At 42.5% G+C, this 22,034-nt stretch overlaps 1 protein-coding gene across 2 annotated transcripts in view; it reads left to right on the forward strand.

The window, feature by feature from the left end:
• The window catches only part of CASP8AP2 (caspase 8 associated protein 2), a 52,263-nt gene that overhangs the window by 26,224 nt on the left and 4,005 nt on the right, over positions 1-22,034 (forward strand). The window contains exons 4-8 of one of the 2 annotated variants that reach the window (XM_040350096.1): positions 8,051-8,151; positions 10,176-10,250; positions 12,605-12,720; positions 15,373-17,894; positions 19,810-22,034. The exon at positions 19,810-22,034 is cut by the window's right edge and continues 458 nt beyond it. In XM_040350096.1, coding sequence (XP_040206030.1) covers positions 8,051-8,151; positions 10,176-10,250; positions 12,605-12,720; positions 15,373-17,894; positions 19,810-22,034 — 5,039 coding nt within the window. The remainder of the gene's footprint in view (positions 1-8,050; positions 8,152-10,175; positions 10,251-12,604; positions 12,721-15,372; positions 17,895-19,809) is intronic. The other variant, XM_040350097.1, reaches the window with a different exon arrangement.

Raw genomic sequence — 22,034 nt, forward strand, 5'->3', positions numbered from 1 at the left:
TTTTTTTTTTTTTTTTTAACAATCAGGAGTGCTTTATTGAAGGTAAACAAACATACACAATAAAATACCAGCAATACAGATGTTTCCCCAAGTAAATACAATGCGTTACAGAGTATGTAAGACACAAGTTACACAAACTATGCTCGTACATCATTATAACCAGGATAGGAACAGAAAAACATGGATTTTTAGTTCATACTTTGTTTGATCCATGTTGGCATGGTGTCCACAGTAGCATTTGCAGAGCAGTAGGACTGACCATAAGAGGGATTACTTTGATGTAGTTGTCCAGCCAACTAAAAATGCCTGTTTTTCATTGCAAAGTTTGCTTTAGTGATCACATGAGGTCACACTCCTTTAGCATCTGATGGATTACATCAGGGCGTGACAAATTTGCTTAGAATCTAGGAGCCAGTTTTTTAAATCCGCTAACCAGTGCGCAGGACTGCATGTCCAGGGCATCGTGCTATAAGAATGTCTCACACCTAATGCCAAGCAAAAAAAGACAGAAAATGAAAATAAAGCAAAGTCTTAAAAAAAAAAAAAAAAAAAAGTTATTTTTCTCCTTTACTGATGTGCAGCACTGAGGTGGCGATGACAGGCGGAACTCCCCGCCCACAGTAGGGTTAAGGAATGGGCAACCAATCAAGCCCACAACCCAAACCCCAGCTGTCAAACTGGGAAGATGATGTCGGTGGTGGGCAGGAAGCTAAAGCTAAAGTCTACAGCCTTTACTTTGATTGTGATTGAGCATGTGAATTTGCCATTTTTTTTGTTATAAAATCGGCACGCTCAATTAAAAAAAAATAAAAAATTTCAGCACTGCTCAAAAGGTTGCCTACCCCTGTTCTAGAGCATTAAAAGTCGTGCCAATAATACCATGTTTTCCAGATCAGCTCCTCTTTCCATTGTATGGATGTAGTCAAACGTTCTATTTGATTACACTTACCACAGTAATCCATTGACCCACTGTCTGAGGGGGGGGTCTTCACTTCCACTTTTGTGAGATAAATATTTTTGCAGCGTTTTAACAAGTGGATTAGGAAGTATCTCTTATATCATCTATGCCTGGAGAGTGGAGTAAGCATATCTCAGGCTTGTCTTCATACTTTGGCTGTCTTGGTTGGTGTGGAATGAAGTCACCCCCTTGGAAGTGCTGTATTGCAGTCATTCTAGCACACATCACACTGAATGTGCAGCTCAGTGTATATTCTACATGTGATTAACAGGCAGGTAAGTATATAATATGTTGAAAAATAAGTATTGGGCTACTTTCACACTGAGGCGTATTTTTCAGGCGTGTTTTGCGCTGAAAAGCACCTGTAAACTGCCTCTTCTGCAGCCTCAGTGTGAAAGCCCGAGTGCTTTCACACTGGGGCGGTACAGTTGCAGGACTGGGGTAAAAAAGTCCTGCGACCAGCATCTTTGGAGCAGTGTTTTTATACCGCCCCTGCCATTAAAATCAGTGGGCATCGCTGCCAAAGGGCTTTTCGGCCGCTGTGTGAAAGCAGCCTAAGTTAAACAAAGACTGCTGTGTTAATACTACTGATAGACTGTATCATGTGCCATTTTGATATGGGCCATAATTGCCCATATCGGCACCGCCTCCTTCGGCACAAGCAGGGACTAGTGTGACTGTGATCTCTCGGCGGCATGGAGAGTGTGTGACAGCAGCAGGGACATGGTCGTCTGGTGTCTGTTCTGTGTACCTGCTGGATCGGATCAACGGCTGCCGACCGAGTGCCCGACTTCTCCTCCTTCCACCCATGGCCCGACTCACTGAGAGACCATACACCAGAGGGTGTAAAAGGTAAAGAAATAAGTCACACAGATGGACACCGATGAAGGTGACAAGTGAAGTTACTGAGGGGAAGGTTATACAGGGGAACATGGGTGGCAAGTGACATGGCTGCAGGTGGCAGGCTGTGGGTGACATGGCGGCAGGTGACATGGCGGCAGGTGGCAAGTGACATGGTGGCAGGGGCAGGCTGTGGGTGGCAAGTGACATGGCTGCAAGTGACAGGCTGTAGGTGGCAAGTGACATGGCTGCAAGTGACAGGCTGTAGGTGGCAGGCTGTAGGTGGCAAGTGATATGGCTGCAGGTGGCAAGTGACATGGTGGCAGGCTGCAGGTGACAAGTGGCAGGCCTGGAGTGTGTGTGGGGGGGGGGGGACTGAGGACTGTAATGTGGGGGGGCCTGAAGAAGTTAAATTGGGGTGACCAAGAACTGTCACGTGAGGGGGGCCGAGGATATTAAAGTGGAGGTTGGGAATGTATTGTGGGGGGTAGGCTGCCACTGATTCTGCATTATGGTGGGTTTAACTATTTAATTTATTACTACAATGTAATAGAAATAATGCGCTGACAAATTGCCCGCGAAAAATCGCTTACCCCTCGCATGCCATCCCCAACCGGGCCTTGGCAAAATTTCTTCCACGCAGCCGGTCCCCGGTGCCAAAAAGGTTGGGGACCACTGATCTAGATAAAGGAAGGCCCGTAGACAAGGTGTATCTGGTTTTGCAAAAGCATTTGATACAGTTCCCCATAAACGTTTACTGTACAAAGAAAAGTCTGTTGGCATGGACTATAGGGCAAGGATGGACTGGCCATTGGGACTACAGGGAGTTTCCCAGTGGGCCGGTGGCTCAGTGGGCCGGCTTCAGTGACAGCGGACCGCCGCCCCCCTCCGCTCCTCTGTCTCTCCCTTCCCGCAGAGCTCACCTCCTCTCCCTTCCCGCAGAGCTCACCTCCTCTCCCTTCCCGCAGAGCTCACCTCCTCTCCCTTCCCGCAGAGCTCACCTCCTCTCCCTTCCCGCAGAGCTCACCTCCTCTCCCTTCCCGCAGAGCTCACCTCCTCTCCCTTCCCGCAGAGCTCACCTCCTCTCCCTTCCCGCAGAGCTCACCTCCTCTCCCTTCCCGCAGAGCTCACCTCCTCTCCCTTCCCGCAGAGCTCACCTCCTCTCCCTTCCCGCAGAGCTCACCTCCTCTCCCTTCCCGCAGAGCTCACCTCCTCTCCCTTCCCGCAGAGCTCACCTCCTCTCCCTTCCCGCAGAGCTCACCTCCTCTCCCTTCCCGCAGAGCTCACCTCCTCTCCCTTCCCGCAGAGCTCACCTCCTCTCCCTTCCCGCAGAGCTCACCTCCTCTCCCTTCCCGCAGAGCTCACCTCCTCTCCCTTCCCGCAGAGCTCACCTCCTCTCCCTTCCCGCAGAGCTCACCTCCTCTCCCTTCCCGCAGAGCTCACCTCCTCTCCCTTCCCGCAGAGCTCACCTCCTCTCCCTTCCCGCAGAGCTCACCTCCTCTCCCTTCCCGCAGAGCTCACCTCCTCTCCCTTCCCGCAGAGCTCACCTCCTCTCCCTTCCCGCAGAGCTCACCTCCTCTCCCTTCCCGCAGAGCTCACCTCCTCTCCCTTCCCGCAGAGCTCACCTCCTCTCCCTTCCTGCAGAGCTCACCTCCTCTCCCTTCCTGCAGCGCTCACCTCCTCGCCCTCCCTGCAGCGCTCACCTGGGGGAAACAAAGAAGCAGGGGGAGGACCAGAGGAGCAGGGGGGATGACAGAGGAGCATGGGGGAGGGGACAGACAGCTGACTCAACAGCTATGGCCTGGGAGTTTCTCACTTCTGCCCAATCTTGTCCCATAAGGGGGGGGGCACCGAACTGATTCTTTGCCCTGGGTGAAATAATGTTTAGCTTCCCCTCTGGTACTGCCTATAAGAGTACCAGTACCAGCCGCTTTACTCTAATAAAGTAGAACGGCTAGTGAAGCGGGAGAGGGGGTGCGGGTGGCCGGGGGGGTGCGGGAGTTGTCTAAGTGGGCCAGTCTGGATGAAGTCCAGGGCCACATGTTTGTCCCAGTCCAGCCCTGCTATAGGGTGAGTACATGGATTGAAAAGTGGCTACAGGGGCGATTTCAGAGGGTAGTGATAAATACTTACTTCAGGGTGGAAAGTGGGGTCCCCCAGGGTTCTGTCCTAGGACCAATAGTAAGGTTAACAGAACAATAGATTCTCCGCAGGGTATGGAAACCTTGCAAGGAGATTTGAACAAATTAATGGGGTGTGCAACTACATGGCAAATGAGGTTTAATGTAGAAAGGTCAGTATTGGCTGCGGCCCTGGTGTCAGACACTTACTAAATGGGCAAAATTGTTGCATAGGAAGCTGGAGAAGCAACAGGCTTCCCCGGTCTGCGTAGAACTGACCGACCAGTTGGTGCATGGCCTTAAATATGTCTGCGATGCAGCCCTGGACACGGCTCCCTTGATTTTCAGAGCCTCAGTATCTGCTGTGGTACTGCGTTTCCTGATTTGGCTAAAATGCTGGTCCGCGGACCAGACTTCCAAAAAGACTTTGGCGGATTTGCCCTTCCAGGGTGAGAGGCTTTATGGAACCTCGCTGGACGACATTATTAAGAATGTCACTGGACGGACACAGCCTTTATCTTGACTTAGTGGGTATTGGCCTTCCTTTAGGAGTTGACTAGGCAGAAACTTATATAAAAGGTTAACTTCTACACACCCTATAGCCCCGCCCAGGGGGCGGGCCCTCTGGGTATAACCCCTCTCTCTGCATCTCGCAGATCATTTTTTTTCTGCTTAGTTTCAGGAGAAGACATGGCTCCATTCAGGCCCATGGCTTGAAGGCTGTTAGTTCAAGATTCTGGATTTTTATTTTTTATTTTTTTCCTGCGATCTTCAATCAACTGTCGACTGGGCGACAGGCTGGATCCTAGATCCTTGTATTCTTCCCAGTTTCGGCCATCGAGCGTGTGCCAAACGTAGCTGCGCGCTGGGTCATCCACGACATGCCCGTCGCTCTACGGGTGGCCGGTGAGCTATGCGCTTCAGGGCTTGCATAAAGACCGGTCTACAGGGCCGAGACGCAGTAGCCTAGCCGACAGTCATCTCCGTTACCATGCGGAAGATGCACTGTCCAGTATGCTCCAGCATAAAACCACAGGAGGGTAAGTACTACTACCTTGCTTCGGCAAGAAAACAGAGCTGGGCATCCCTGGAGAGGTGAGTAAAGGGCTCTATATTTCCCTTCTTCCCTCCTCCCTAGACTGCTGAGGTGGGGGTTGCCCTGGGGAGCTCCACCTGAGAACCAATATAAAGTATAAGTGCATAGATATTGCTTATTTGTAGCCATGTTGTCAACTGCTGCTTCCCTCTTTCAATGTAGAGAGCTGCATAAGAAATTCTGCTGCTGTGTGTCTGGCGACCATTTTTTCTGTGACCATGCTGGATTGTTTGTGTACCTGGTGGCCATTTTCTTGTAGCCACTGTTGGCCTCTACTCAGAGCTCGACGGCCATACTTCTAGGGTCTATATGCACTACGGCGGCCATTTTCTTGTAGCCGCCCAGCGCAGGAGGTTTTGCTCACACGGCGCCCAAGGGGGTATAGTTTCCTGCTCGGCGGCCATTTTTTTTGTAGCCCATCCGTTGAATCCTGAGGAGACGACGTGGCTTTCCTTGGACGTTGTCCGAGCTCCGAGAATATACTTGTCTGTTACTGCTCCGTTCCGGAGTTCAGACTCGCTGTTTGTTTCGGTGGCTGGTCCCAAGAAGGGCCCAGCGGTCTCATCGGCCACCATTTCGAGGTGGACCCGACAGATCCTGATCAGGCTTACGCCAGACATGGATCTCCTGGCTTCTCGACTTAATCGGAAGGTATTGAGGTTCGTGGCCAGGTCCAAAGATCCCTGGGCGGATGCGACAGACACATTGGTGGCTCCGTGTGGACCGTATCGGCTAATTTATGCCTTCCATCCCACTGAAACTTCTTCCTCGTCTGCTCCGCAGAGTGGAGACCTCGGTACTATTAGAAACCTGAAGCTCTCGGTACTTCAGAAACCCCGCCCTTCCCTTCTCCTCTTTCTTCTTTTATTTTATTTTTTCCCTCCCCCATTCCAATTTCTATCACACCCTTTCCCTCACCTTTCCACCCTCCCTCTTTTTCCCCCTTCCCCCATTCCCCACTTTCTTCCCCTTTCTCTTCTTCCTATCTCTGTCGTTTTTTCCCTTGTCCTTATCCTGATTCCCCTTTTTCTCTTGTCTTGCACAACCGTCCTTAAATACATCAATTATTAGGATTAACCAATCAACCTCTTCCATCAGAGTCCGTCCTTATTATCCCCCACGTGCGCCCTAGGGGGTTACTGCCCGAGCCGACCCACGATCACTCTGGCAAATTAAGGTGAGTATTCCTTTGACTCTCCTACAAGACGAAACACTGAGCTTATGAAATCTCTTTATTAAATTATTGTATACAATTGCTTGTTATTATCTTTCCATTTTATTTTTTCTTACCTGTATACCCTGTAGACATTCTCCTGAAGAAGCAGTTTTATACTGCGAAACCGGTCGAGACCACGACTCCACCGATTAGACAAAACGGTCCTGTGATCGATCTGATTTGTGGGGTTTGTCCCAATTGTCTTGTATTTTTTGTATATTTTGTATTATTATAATCTGTCAAATAAGTATTTATATATTTTTTACATTGTTGCATACTAATGCCTTTAAAATCCCAAACAATTTCCCCCCCCTCTTCTCTTGATCTATGGTCAATCAACCAGGCCCCAAGCAGCCTTTTGTTTGAGTTCACTGATCAAGATATACCTATTACAAACAACAGGGATGTTGGCACATTTTACAGATTTTGCTATTTAATTCTAATGAGGCAATACTCGCAATTTTCACTTCAGAAACCTCCTTTTGAGACCATCAGAAAGATTACTATTTTGACACTCTCTCAGAAAGTTGCCTTTCTGGTGGCCATTACATCAGTCAGGAGGGTTTCTGAGTTGGCGGCCTTGTCTTGCAAGTCCCCCTACTTGATCCTCTTAAAGGATAAAGCGGTGCTACGCCCGCAGCCTTCTTTTCTTCCGAAGGTGGTTTCGGCTTTTGATCTAAATGAGGACATTGTACTTCCATCGCATATCAAAGAGGTTGCGTTACATTCCTTGGACGTGGTATGTGCTCTGTGGGTGTATCTGTCTGCTACGGCTCTGTTTCGGAGGTCAGACTCGCTGTTTGTGTCGGTGACTGGTCCAAAAAAAGGCCTGGTGGTCTCGTCGGCCACCATTTCTCGGTGGATCAGACAGATTGTGATTCAGGCTTATGCTCTAAAAGGGCGGGCGCCTCCCTTTCCTGTCACCAGCCTTCGACCAGTGCAATTGGTGCCTCCAGGGCTTTCCGACATCAGGCATCTGTCTCACAGGTGTGTAAGGCGGCGACCTGGTTGTGCGTTCACACTTTCACTAAGTTTTAAAATGTTGACGTGCATGCATCTGCGGATGCGTGTTTCGGCCGCAAGGTTTTGCAGGCGGCTGTTTAAGGTGCATCTCCTCCGTTGAATAGCCCTGTTTTGTGGTAAAGTTTGATTGCTGTTTCCACCCCTCAGTTTTTTTTACACTGCTTGGGGACGTCCCTAATGTCAAGATTTAAGGAAGCTGTGTCCGTCCAAGGACGAAAGAGAAAATAGGATTTTTGTACTCACCGTAAAATCCTTTTCACTGAAGTCCATGGACGGACACAGCACCCACCCCTCCTTTTTTAGGTTTGGACTGCTTTTCGACAAACTGAGCTGCTGAGTGCAGGGTGAGGGCTTATGACCAGAGGGACCACCCCCTGGGCGGGGCTGTTTAGCTTTGCTATAGTTACATGTTTTTAAATATCTAACATGTCTGCCTAGTCCTCTCCTAATAGATGGAACATAACCCTAATGTCTAGATTTAAGGAAGCTGTGTCCGTCCACGGACTTCAGAGAAAAGGATTTTACGGTGAGTACAAAAATCCTATTTTCTCAGGCAGGTATGACACTGTATCTGGATAGCTGGTCCATGATATTCGGTCTCGGATTCATATACAAGCGATATTGCACTGTAAAGGTGATCAAACGTAAACTTCTCTTGTTAAATTGCATTGTTTTATTTTTGTGGATTCTGGTACCATCAATAAGAAAGCTGTTGTCCTGCTTGATCCCCCTACAATTATTATAAATTAACAGAACTACATTTTATGTGTTTTATATCAGATTTTTTTTTCTTGCAGATGAAACCACTAAACCATCCAGTCCATCAAGAGACTGCTTGGACCTGTATGAGGAAATAATTGCTGAAGAAGGAACTGCTAAGGAAGCATCATTTAATAATGTATGTAGTAAATATAAAAGCAACCATGTATGAGTGTAAAGTAATTGTGAAGTTGTACAGTTGGTGCCAGTGCTTGCAGTCTTCTGATCACTGTTGTAAACTGCTGCTGGAACTCCACTGACATGCTTTGGAATTAACAGTTTGAAAGTGTGTGCCAATTGCCTGGCAAATCATCTGCTATGGGCAATGGATTGGGGTGTTCCCAGCTGTTCTATACCTGCAAGCTTTTTATCAGGGAAACGGTGACACATGGAGATGGATCCCTAAAGGTAGAAGCTGGATTCCTTTGGTGCCTGCTATACAGCTTTTACCAGTACTTTGATTTATGCTCTGCACAGAACTGTATTAAGGGGTATGGATAATTTTAAAAGGGAAGTTCACCTTTTAGGAGTATGTTGCATCGATATTTAAGGTGTAACATGCCCCTATGCATCTGCTGCCAGTGCCTCCTGCTCTATGACAGTGGGCAGGGGATCTTCTCCCTGCACCTGCTTTCATTTTTTGAAAACGGCGCAGCTGTGCGGGTTCTGCCCACACAGCCATGTAATTCATTCACAGAAATCTGTGAATGAAAAATATACCATCTGACACCATGGAGCTTGACATTTGCACCCATGATCTGCTGATCGTGGGTGCAATGCTCTGCAGACTGAACAATAAAAAATGTATAGGCATCCTTACCAGAATGATGAATAAGGTTATTGCACAAAATATACATAAACAAATAATCCTGATAATAATTGTGATAAATTAGAAGGTGATGTAAGTGACCAAAAATTAGCTACAATAAACGTTGGCTAAAATAAACAGTGCAGGTAAAGTCCCATAGGTGCAAACGCAGTAAATACTGCTAAAGAAAAAAGATGTCCACTAATCCCAAGGAGGAATAGAAAACTCCACCAAAGACAGCGGTCTGGTCTCCCAGAGCACTCGCCTCAATAAAGGATAAAGTCGGCAAACACACTGGCTTCCTCGATATCTCCTGGTTCACAAAACAGATGCTGAACCCGATCCCTTGTCTAAGTACCTGTATGCTCCCCAGATGAAGACACATGACTGTGTCGTAACGCGTAGGGATTGGCCGTGGGAAGACGTACACCAGGAGTGACGTGAGACGGCGCAGAGGACGCCACTGTTCATGAGTATATGCACTTGTTTTTATTCATTCATGTAACGCAATTTTAACTTTAATAAATATCCCTGATGTTTATACTACAATATCGGAGGCCCTCTTTTGTCCCTTTTGTTTCCTGGCACGGAGAGCATACAGGTACTTAGACAAGTGATCGGGTTCAGCATCTGTTTTGTGAACCAGGAGATATCGAGGAAGCCAGTGTGTGGTGGACATAGTTTATTGCTGACTTTATCCTTTATTGAGGTGAGTGCTCTGGGAGACCAGACCGGTGTCTTTGGTGGAGTTTTCCATTCCTCCTTGGGATTGGTGGACATCTTTTTTTCTTTAGCAGTATTTACTGCGTTTGCACCTATGGACTTTACCGGCACTGTTTATTTTAGCTAACGTTTAAGTTTTCGCAAATTTTTGGTCACTTACATCACCTTCTAATTTTTCACCTTTATTATCACGATTATTTGTTTATGTATATTTTGCGCAATAATCTTATTAATCATTTATTTACTATTGTTGTGTATACACTGCGTAGTTGTTGCTGCAATTATTTATACTTTTGTTTTTGAAAGACTTAATTCACTTAGTAGCGCAGAAGCTTTGTTTACACTGTTATCCTTACCAGAATAATTTAACTATAAACGGCACATCTATGCATATATGTCATGATAGTAGTGGTCCTGGGCATTGTGATGCTTTACAGCTTTAGACATTCCCTCATATAAAGCAATTAAAGATTAAAAAAAAAACTCTGCTTCTCAAAAATATGCAGTGGTATATAATGGAACTTTTCCATTTACAAATAAGTTGATCAAGAAAAGGTAGCTTTATGTTCAGTTTTGTACATCGCAATTTAAATGTCTCCCCTTTTTAACTTGTGTTTTTTTTTTTCCAATAGCTAAATACTGAATATGAAAAGTGCCAGAAACAAATGAAACAGCTAGTAAGCAAGTTGAAGGAAATGCAGTGTTTGGTAAAGTACAAATTTAAGACGCTAAAAAAAATGAACTTTTGTATATTTATTTGGTTAAAGGGGTTGTAAAGGAAAAACATTTTTTTTCCCCCCCTAAATAGCTTCCTTTACCTTAGTGCAGTCCTCCTTCACTTACCTCATCCTTCAATTTTGCTTTTAAATGTCCTTATTTCTTCTGAGAAATCCTCACTTCCTGTTCTTCTGTCTGTACCTACACCCCGTAATGTGAGGCTTTCTCCCTGGTGTGGAGAAAGCCTCTTGAGGGGGTGAGCAGGCAAGTCGGGGCACTCTCTACTTTGCAGATAAAGGAGCTGTGTGTTAGTGGGCGTCCTGACACTCCTGCTCGCCCCCTCAAGAGGCTTTCTCCACACCAGGAAGAAAGTCTTGCATTACGGTGGTGAGTTACAGACAGAATAACAGGAAGTGAGCATTTGTCAGAAGAAATAAGGACATTTAAAAGCAAAATGGAAGGATGAGGTAGGTGAAGGAGGACTGCACTAAGATAAAGGAAGCTATTTAGGGGAAACTATTTTTTTCTTTACAACCCCTTTAAGATGTATGTTTTAAGAACTTTTTAGTGTGGTGGATGTTACTCCAGTTTTCAGCTATACAAGACCTTAATTTCCTGGCCTTTTAAAAAGTTGTTGTACGTTTTTGAGACTAAAACTGACATATTACATAGCACACACAAACAGTAATACAGAAGTAGAGTTCTATACTGATGCAAATGTTGCAGTAAGTAATCCAAGTTTCTCAAAATTGTGTAAACCGTTGGTGCTAGTGGTGACCAAATCTAGCCAGTAAGAATTTGCAGGTATATAACCTGGATACAGACATTGTACAAAAAATATGTTTATAGTTATTTATTAACGATTTGTGTATGCAAGTTAAAATGGCACACAACTGTGGGCTTGATGCATTTCCAATGCAAGGGCAAGACAAATGGCTTTGTTTTTATTGGTTCCAGTTCACACCAGCACTGTGTTTTTATGTGCAATGGGAACAATGTAGGACATTATGCATTTTATTACAGTGCCTTAAAATGCATCACGATGCATTTCAACTAGCTATAGTGTATGATAGCCAAAAAATTACTTTGTAAGCCTGTGGGAAAATACTATATAGCATACATTAAAGTAGAACTATATCCAAAATAAAAGGGGGGGAAAAAAAAGTTTTGCCTAGAGTAATGCCCCTTTCACACTGGGGCGGGAGCACCAATGGCTGTAATGCCATATTGGCGCTTTACCGCTAATTTCACGCCACTAGCAGGGCGGTTTTACCCCCGCTAGTGGCCGAAAAAGGGTTAAAAACCACTGCAAAGCGCCTCTGAAGATAGCCGCGGTGTCCCATTGCTTTCAATGGACAGGAGCGGTATACACACAGCTCCTTCACCGCTCCAAAGATGCGGCTAGCAGGACTTTTTTTCACGTCCTGCTAGCGCCCTGCTTTCACACTGGAGAAACAGCAGCCGCTGTTTGTCAGTTTGCAGGCGCTGCTTGTCAGTTTGCAGGCGCTATTTTTAGCACAAATGGCGCCTGCAAACTTCCGCAGTGTGAAAGGGGTTCAAGGGAGGGCTATAAGGTTTTATTTTTGATCTCTTTATCTCGGTGGGAATATCTACCTTCACGTCCTGTCCCATAAACAAAACAGGAAGTGAGAGGAAATACCTGTGAACTGAGGGAATCTCTTGGGGACCTCCAGGTCACCCGATCCAGTGTCTGCATTGGAAGACTTTTCCTCTATTACTTTTCTGGGGACAACACAAAATGTGGGGATTTTCTTTTACTTTCACTTGCAATGATATTGGTAAACAGGACAAATATAGAGGGTGAATCTCCCTAAAGCGGACATAGACAGCAATAAAACATGACAGGTGTTCTAATCCTTCTCCACTCTATCCAAAAAAAAAAAGAAAGAAGCCCAGTCAGGGAGAAACTCAGAGGGCCGTGACCAAGATACGGGAACTGTAGCCTTTATTTGCTTACCAGTGGATGTGGTTGATCTGTGGTGTGGGACCCCCAATTTTGCTGGGGGGTGGGGACTCCCCCAGTCAGAATACACAGATCAGTGCTATTTGTGCTGGTTTTCAGCATGACTGTTCAACAGAAGTCAGTCATCGGACCCGTATTGAAAGTCGGACGATGTCTGCTAACCAGATGCCTTTCAGTATGTGTATACCCAGATTGTCTGACTTTGTAGTGTCACCTCTCCCCCCCCCCTAAGCTAGCAACCTTGAAAATAAAATATATTGTCTGAATAAGGTAAATTGTGGGGGTGTTCTTCCTTCTTCTTCTTTTTTTTTTTTTTTTTTTTTTTACTTGGTTAATAAAGGTGTTCTATTTTTGTTGTAGAACAACAACTTACAAAATGAAAACCAGTGCTTAAAGAAGAATATTTCTGCTCTTATAAAAACAGCAAGAGTTGAGCTCACACGTAAAGAAGACGAGATCAACAGACTTAATCAACAGTAAATGTGGTCCTTTTATCTCTATGCATACTTCTGTGAATTAGGATCATTATATATATATATATATATATATATATATATATATATATATATATATATATATATATATATATATATATATATATATATATATATATATATATATATATATATAAACATTTTTTTTTCTTCTTTGAAGTTTAGCTGCAAAGATATGCCTTTTCTATATTGAGTATTTCTACAAAAACAGTACATTTTATATTTAATCAGATAGCTGATGGAAATACAATGGATGGCAAACGATATTTACTTCAAAAAGTGTTTTAAAATGAAAAAGTTTTCATGATTGATTGTAATTGTTTTTAATGACGGGCACCAATGGTAGACATTGGTTAAAATGGTGAGCAAACCCTACTTGCTCTGGTATTAAGTTTTTATATATAGATAGATAGATATAGAGAGGTATATAGAAAGAGAGAAAATATATAGATATAGCTGCTGTGCGCTCATCCAGTTAACTCCCCATTTAAGAATTCATGAACCCCATTTGATTATCTGTGAGTGATTGAGGAGTATTCAATTTCTCCTCCCCCTGTCAGTTCCATTCTGACGCACACATTCTATCTCACTCGTATCTTTTATAATAAGAATAAAAGTGTGTTAAACATCACAGATTTCCTGTGTGTGTGATATATATAATTTTCGCCCTCAAGTGCCTGATTTCTTCACACACTAAGTCCAAACAATCAAATTTATTGCGGAACATGAAAAATCAACAAAAAATGCTTAGAAAATGTATTGATCTATTTAACCACTTCCATACAGGGCTTTTATACACACATCCATGCCAGGCCTATTCTGGCACTTCTATCCTACATGTACAAATCATAATTCTTTTGCTAGAAAATTACGCAGAACCCCCAAACATTATATATGTTTTTTTAGCAGACACCCTAGGGAATAAAACAACGATCATTGAAACGTTTTATCTTGCACGGTATTTGCGCAATAATTTTTCAAACGCCTTTTTTTGGAAAAAAATAGTTTTATGAATTAAAAAAATAACAAAACAGTAAAGTTAGCCCAATTTTTTTGTAAAATATGAAAGATGATGTTACACCGAGTAAATAGATACCCAACATGTCACGCTTTAAAATTGCGCACACTCATGGAATGGCGCCAAACTTCGGTACTTAAAAATCTCCATAGGCAATGCTTTGAATTTTTTTACAGGTTACCAGTTTAGATTTACAGAGGAGATCTAGTGCTAGAATTGTTGCTGGCACTCTAACGCACGCGGCAATACCTCACATATGTGGTTTAAACGGCGTTTACATATGTCGGCGGGACTTGCGTGTGCGTTCGCTTCTGCGCGCGAGCTACTGGGGACAGGGGCATTAAAAAAAAAATGTTTTTATTTTTTTTTTTTTTACATATTTTTTTTTTTTTACACTTTTTTTTTATCACTTTTATTCCTATTACAAGGAATGTAAACATCCCTTGTAATAGGAATGTGTGTGACAGGTCCTCTTTATGGAGCAATGCGGGGTCAATAAGACCCCGCATCTCTCCTCCAGGCTGGAAAGCATGAGATCGGTGAAAAAAAATTCACCGATCTCATGATTACTGTTGCTTGGCAGCCGCAATTGCGGCTTTGTTTACTTACGGGGACCCGGGCGTGACGTCATCACATCGCGCCCGGGTCCTCCGACGGTCATAGAGATGACTGGTGACCATCTGGTCACCAGTTATCTCTATGCTTCCTGCCAGCGCCGGACGATTCGTTCTCCGGGCCCCCGATGGCACGGGAAAGCCAGAAGACGCACCGGATGGCAGCGGGAGGGGGAGATGTGCCCTCCCGCCGCCTGTAAGAACGATCTAGCGGCGTAACCGCCGCTATGATCGTTCTTACGTTGTGCAGAATCGCCGGCAGAAGAGAAGGATATCGGAATGATGCCTCTAGCTGCAGGCATCATTCAGATATCCCCCCACAAAGCCCAGGACGTCATATGACGTCCACCCGGATCGGTAGAGGTCCTTTGTGAACGTCATATGACAATGGGCCGGTATTGAAGTGGTTAAAACCCTCAAATTAAGTGCATAAAGTCCAATACTGTAAAAATAATCAAGTAACGTGTCTACTGACCTCTGTGTGTACAAAAATATATTTTTAATATGATTTTTAAATATAAATGCTGCAAATACCTAATTTCACAGCTGAGATTGCGATCACACGACCAGCCAGCTCTCCACCTCCTTCCCTTCAGACTGACATCAACAGGGGAATCTCGGCCCCTCCCGCTGCATTTGTCAGAGGAAAAGCAAAAGCTGTCGGGTCATGTGATCGCAATCTTGGCTGTAAAATTTAGGTATTTGCAACGTTTATTTTTATAAACCGCACACAGATGGGGACACTGCAAATAGGAGGCAGCGCTGATGGTGTATACAGGTTAGAGTGGCTTAACAACCACTTTTAACTGATTTTGTTTATGGCCTAGAATTAACTTTAAGAGCTTAGTTTATCATGTGTTTTTAATTTTTTTTTTTTTTTTTTTTTAAATTGGCAAAGGAAAAAAATGTGTATTGCAAATCATTTTGATAGCGATGGCTGTCTAAACAGTTAGTTTGCAGTAGTTATTGTGCTAATCCCTATTTTTTCCTTTCCTTATTAAGGCTGTGTGTTCCAGGAAGCTATCGAAGTTTTAAGTCTGCTCCAGCGCCATTACTAAGCATTAATACAAAATTAAAGAACAAAGAGCTTTCTGAAGACGCAATAAATAAGACCTGTAGCATAAGGAAAGAAGTGAAACCACAAGAAACTTCCTCTAAAGACCCAATAAGTAACACTTCCTCTACAAAAGGCAATTCTGAACTGGTCAAGTCTTGTTTAGAAAATAATTCGGAATCTAGTTCAAAAATGGAGCAAAAACAATGCAAGGAGAATGAAGGAACAGATAAACCGTCTTCAAGCATAAGGAAAGAAGTGAAACCACAAACTTCCTCTAAAGACCCAATGAGTAGCACTTCCTCTACAAAAGGCAATTCCGAACCGGTCAAGTCTTGTTTAGAAAATAATTCGGAATCTAGTTCAAAAATGGAGCAAAAACAATGCAAGGAGAATGAAGGAACAGATAAACCGTCTTCAAGCATAAGGAAAGAAGTGAAACCACAAACTTCCTCTAAAGACCCAATGAGTAGCACTTCCTCTACAAAAGGCAATTCCGAACCGGTCAAGTCTTGTTTAGAAAATAATTCGGAATCTAGTTCAAAAATGGAGCAAAAACAATGCAAGGAGAATGAAGGAACAGATAAACCGTCTTCGAGCATAAGGAAAGAAGTGAAACCACAAGAAACTTCCTCTAAAGACCCAATGAGTAACACTTCCTCTACAAAAGGCAATTCCGAACCGGTCAAGTCTTGTTTAGAAAATAATTCTGAATCTAATTCAAAAATGGAGCAAAAACAATGCAAGGAGAATGAAGGAACAGAAAAACCGTCTTCAAGGCACAAGTTAATGGTAGACAAGAAAAGTAAAAAAGAAATGGACTCGGATAGTCAGAGTAGAGATGTAGGTCGACGGCAAAGGAGTGAAGGACACAGATCCAGTCCTAGCACTGTAACCGATGATGGTGTTTGTGAAATAAAAGAAAAGTCACATGGACAACCAACAAAAACTGGGAAAAGTGAAAGCTCTCAAGGAATCAGAAATTCGAAAAAATCTGATGTTGAGTCCAAAACGGACAGTAGAAAACACTCTTCAAGCTCCCATGATAAACCAAGCTTTTCAAAGGAAAACCCACGGGGCCAAGAATTGCATCATATAAAAGAAAAGCATTTAAAAACGCATGAAAAATCTGAACACAGAAAGGAGTCTAAGGGGTATGAGCGAGACAAAACTGTGGGACACAGAACAAACGAAAAGGATGATGAGTTCCAACGGTTGAAAAGAACCCATTCTTCGAGTCTTAAAAACGAATACTCTCAAAAATCCTCACCATCAGAACAGAATGTTGGCAAAGGAATTATAGAATCTGACAGAAAAGATAAACGCTGCTCAGAATACAGCGATTCCAAAAATATAAGCAAAGACTCAAAATCAAGCAAAACTGAAGTTAGGCCACCATCATCCAAAAATAAGCAGAAATGTGATAGCAAAAGTTTAACTGAACGGGAAAATAGAACTGAAAAGAGATCTAAAAATGAAGAAAATATTAGATCTGATCAAAATCACAGAGGGCACCGAAAAGAAGAAAAAGTGTCTCGCCATTCTTCAAATAAAGTAAAAGTACAAGGTTGTCCTAGTAAAGTTGAAGTCCAGTCCCAAAACTTTGCAAAAGGCTTAACTTGTCAGAGGGAAGATAACTCTGTAAAGGACTTGAAGTTATCCTTTATGGAGACTCTTAATCTGACCCTTTCTCCAGCTAAAAAAAAAAGTCAGGATTCAGAATCTGCCAACTCTCCTGTGTCTACTGGGGAAACTGACATGAATTCTATAAATGCAGAGGCATCTTCTAAAGTGTGCACAAGCAGTAATGATGGCACAGATTCTCATGAACATTTAAGTAAACCTAACTCAATGTATTTGAAACCTAGTACAAAAATGTCTGTAGAAAATCCAACTTCTTCAGACGATTTAAAATTGGTGCCTCATTCTGAGCCTGTTAAAGCTACTGTAGCACTTCACAAAGAGCAAATAACCGTGACCATTGAGGATAAGGCTCTTGCCGAAGCTGCTCTATCAAATGTAGATTGTCCCCATGTCTTGCATATGGAACCAGAGGCCAACATTTCTGATGATATGGACACGCAAAGCATTTTAAATGAATCTGATTTTATTGTGCTTGATTCTTACATTGAAACTGACAAGTGCAGCAGTAATGAAATCCCTTCTGAAAATCTGAACATGTCTTTGCCAGCTGAAAATGTCCAAAATAATGAAGTCATCTTGGCGCAGATATCTGAAGATGTAGACCAGACAAACGGCTTGAAACCAAATATAACTGGGTCCACAAAAGGTATATTTGAATCCTCAAATCCTGATCAGTGTTTACATGATGAAATAAGTCTTGACTTAAATTTCTGTAAACGTATACCTAAAGTCGTCAGTCCGCTAAAAAGCCCAGCCAGACCTTTAGCACATCTACCTACAACTGAATGCACAACCAAGGCTTCAGTAGTGAGCGTTTCATATAAAGGTAGTACTTTTTCATTAATATAACAGTAGTAGTTTTGCATGCAGGCATGCTTTTAGATTTGGATAAAAAAAAAATATTTCTTCTGGTGTTGGACTGCTTTTTCTTTCTTTCTTTCTTTCTTTCTTTCTTTCTTTCTTTCTTTCTTTCTTTCTTTCTTTCTTTCTTTCTTTCTTTCTTTCTTTCTTTCTTTCTTTCTTTCTTTCTTTCTTTCTTTCTTTCTTTCTTTCTTTCTTTCTTTTTCGAATCCTTTTTTGTTGTGACTTTTCCATATCTGCCATGCTGTGTGTGTGGGGGGGGTTCCTTTTTTTTTTTTCATGTTGGATAGATTTGACTTTATTTGCATTTTTTACGAGACCTAAAAACTTTTTGGGAATATAGTAATATACCTCTGGAGACACTGGTCTGGGTCTTTTAATCATCTTTTGAGTCTTTATTATTTGCAGTTTTTATGAAGGGTCTTATTGGACACAAATTGGCCATTATTTCAGAGATCTGTTAAAGTATATGTCCACCCTAACACTAAAATCTCTAAATCTAGACATCCACAATCTAAGACTAACCTATCTAGCCCTGTAAAAGAAGAATTCAATATACAGTAAAACCTTGAATTGCAAGCATAATTTATTCTGGAAACATGCTTGTAATCCAAAGCACTCCTATTTTAAAGCAAATTTCCCCATTAGAAATAATGGAAACTCAGATGATTTGTTCCACAGCCACTTATTCATAAGTCCTTCAGTTTATAGTCCATATAAAAAAATTCATAGCCATGTGATAGGTTGTGTAACCATAAAATGTCCATCCACAAATGGCAGCCTCCACAAGGGGTTTAGAAACAAAATCCAGCAGGAGCTACAGAGTATAAAAAAAAAAGATTTGCCTCCAAGTGTACCAATATGGTTACATTTAATGAAGGTACAACATTTAGCAACTCACATGGTTGATCATTAAGAGGCACATTTAAGTATGCAGGCATCTGGGGTAAAGTTGTCCACATAGACCATCCTCTGCACTGCCGGCTCTCACCACTGTCCGCCTGCAATTGTGACCAGGAAGACTACCCTGCAGTAGAGCGATCTGAAAGCGAGGCTTGAACCGTTTGTGGAGTGCAGCATGGAAGGGATGACGTCTTTGGCGAGGATGGGTCCATGTGGACAGCTTTACCCCGGATGCCTGCATACTTGGATGTGCCTGTTTTATCATCAACCATGTGAGTTGCTAAATGTTGTACTTTCATTAAATGTAACCATATTGCTACACTTGGAGGCACCTCTCTTCTCTTTTATACTCGGTATTGACATGACGCTACTTGTATATCAAGCCATTGCTCGTTAAGAAGTCAGAATTTTCTAAAAAAAATAAATTGTTTTGCAAAACACTCTTAAACCAAGTTACTCTCAGTCCAAGGTTTTACTGTAAATGCCTTTTCTGCAGCCGGTTCGGTCCCACACTGAGCTGTCAGTGGCTGCTTTGCTTTGGTGGTGGGTACAGAGGAGGCAGCCGACAATGGAAGCCCCATAGTAACTCTATGGATGATGTCCCTTCCCATTCATTTCACAGCCGTTGTTGGCTGTGTCCTCTGCAGAGCTCATGCTGCTGGAGAGGCTTCAAAAAAGTATGTATAGTGATTTCTTTTTTACAGGGCTAGATAGGTTAGCCTTGGATAGTGGATGCCTGTAGCTGTAGCAATTTAGGGTGGACTTCCTCTTTAAGTTATGGGCTGTTTATTTTTTCAAGAACAACGAATTCCCCTCCATATTAGAGACTAGGTTAAATCGCCTTTCAAATATGCTTTCTTTTATACCTTGCCAGTGTGAATCGGTGTGTTAAAACGGAGGCAATTTAATAAGTTGATGAATTTAAAAAATATATATGCATCACCATTTTTTTTTTTTTTTTTTTGTTTTCTTATTAGATCTTCCATCAGATGTGAATATAAGCACTCCAAATGAACTGAACAAAGAGAATTGTAAACCAGTCAACAAAACTGATGTAGGCTCTGAAACTTTTCCCATAGAAATTTCTTCCGATGAAGTTGAGGAAGGGGAGATTATAAGTGACGAAGAACCAGATAATGAGCAATCCTCACAGTCTAAAAGTAGTCCAAGCCAAACCAAGCCCATCAAAGATACAAATGTGAGCAAGAGTCCCGAAATTCGGGAAAGCAAGAAGGCTTCTTTGATCAAACCAAATGGAGTAATTTCACCACTGAGGCAGTCCACTTCAAAAACTAAGAAACAAAAAAATAATAAAATGGCAAAGTTGGTTGCATTGCCAATTGACAAAGGAAAAAATGTAAGTGATGTCTCTTGCCTTGATGGAGTCTTACAAATTGTTCCTCCAACAAATATACAGGATGTTCTACAGATGTTGAGAGTAATTAGAAATCATATAAGAAGAAAATACATGAAATTTAAGATGCAGATTCCACTGTCCCAGTTCCATCGCTTTGTTGAAGCCTCATCATTATGCTTTACCACTCTAGCAAACAGTTTGGATTGGTCTAGGTTGTGTTCTTCACCAGATAAATTGCAAAAACAATTGTGTAAGCTTATTGAATCCAGGCTAAAGCAGCTTAAAAATAATGGAATTGTAGATCGGATCTTTGAGCAGCGGCTCATAGACATGAAAAAGAGGCTATGGAAATTTGTAGAAGAACAGCTTGATTCTTTATTCGATACCCTTAAAGGAATGACCGTACAACTTTGTGACAAGTCCAGATTGGAAGATAACCAAGATGAGAATAAAAGAAGCACATTGTCTACAACAAAAGTTAAAAAATCAGATAGAATAAAGTCTCAAAAAGTGAACAAGACTTCTAAGGCTAAAGCTTCCCTGGCCAAATTAGAAAATGAACGTTTTTTAAGACGTTTGGACTTTCAGTATCAAAGAGATGCTGCAGACTCAAAACCTCAAGCTATAGAGGACCCCATTGTAGAAAAGAAGCGCTTAAAAGATTTGCGTACTACTTATGACAAAAATTGTATTTCACCTTCTAACCACATGAGCCCAAAACCAAAAATGCCTCCTTCCTCTACTGCCAAACGTGACACATCCAATGAATTTCGAATAGATCAACAAAGCTCTGCAGGTTTATCCTTTAACTTGGTAAGTGATGATCACATGGGTGACATTTTTAAAACTTTGCTGAATGACTCTGACAATTTAGAGCTTAACACCCTGCATGAAAATATATGGATATTGGACACTCCAGAGAAAAAAAGCACTTCAAGTCAAAAATATGATTCTGTAAATTCTTTGACAGAAATTAAAACTCCAATTATGGAAGCTTTTCCTTGGACTTCAATTTCCCCTCCACATATCAATACTTTGCCTAGACATGAGACAATACTAACCCCAGATGTTTTTGATGAAAGCTGCTTGCTTGAAGTCCCTACCAGTACCTCTTCTAGCAAAAGCATATCCTTTTCTGAGGACAGATTCAAGTCTTATTCGGTTCTTATGGAAGATCTTGCTGTGTCTCTTACAGTTCCTTCACCCCTGAAATCTGATTCTCATCTTAGTTTTCTTAGACCAGTTTGTGATCCTGAATCAATATCTAAAATAAGTGCACATTTTTGTGAAAATGCTGTCCTGGATGAGGAAGATGCCACAGAACAGGACATACATTTAACTTTGGATTCAGACAATTCAAGCACAGGTTCAATGGAAAATTCAAATGAACCTGATGGTTTTCAGTGCCATCCAAGCGAACCCATGCAAGCAGTTATAATGGAGAAATCTAATGATCACTTCATTGTTAAAATAAGGCGTGCTGTATCCGCTAGTTCTCCAGTGTCTGACAGCTCTTCTGTAGTAGAATCTGACGTTGCAGCCACAGACCAGTTGGAAAGTACACACTGTTACATTCTTGATGAAAACTTACAAAAAGGGACCCATACTGAAACCAAGAACAGTTTACTTGCTGAATCCCCAGTGCCATATTCTGAGGAGAGAAGTTTCTCAAAAATTGATGCGAAATCTGCAAACTTTACAGATGTAAAACCAAGTACATGTTCATCGCCTATAACCGCACACGCCAAAATATCTATTTTAACGGATGCCTTAAACCAAAGTTTAACAGACACATCTGAAGTTGAGTTAAAAAATGTTCTTCATTCAGAGAATTCTCAGCTAGAC

Source organism: Rana temporaria, chromosome 4, assembly GCF_905171775.1.
Source record: "Rana temporaria chromosome 4, aRanTem1.1, whole genome shotgun sequence".
In the NCBI taxonomy this organism is placed as follows: Eukaryota; Metazoa; Chordata; class Amphibia; order Anura; family Ranidae; genus Rana; species Rana temporaria.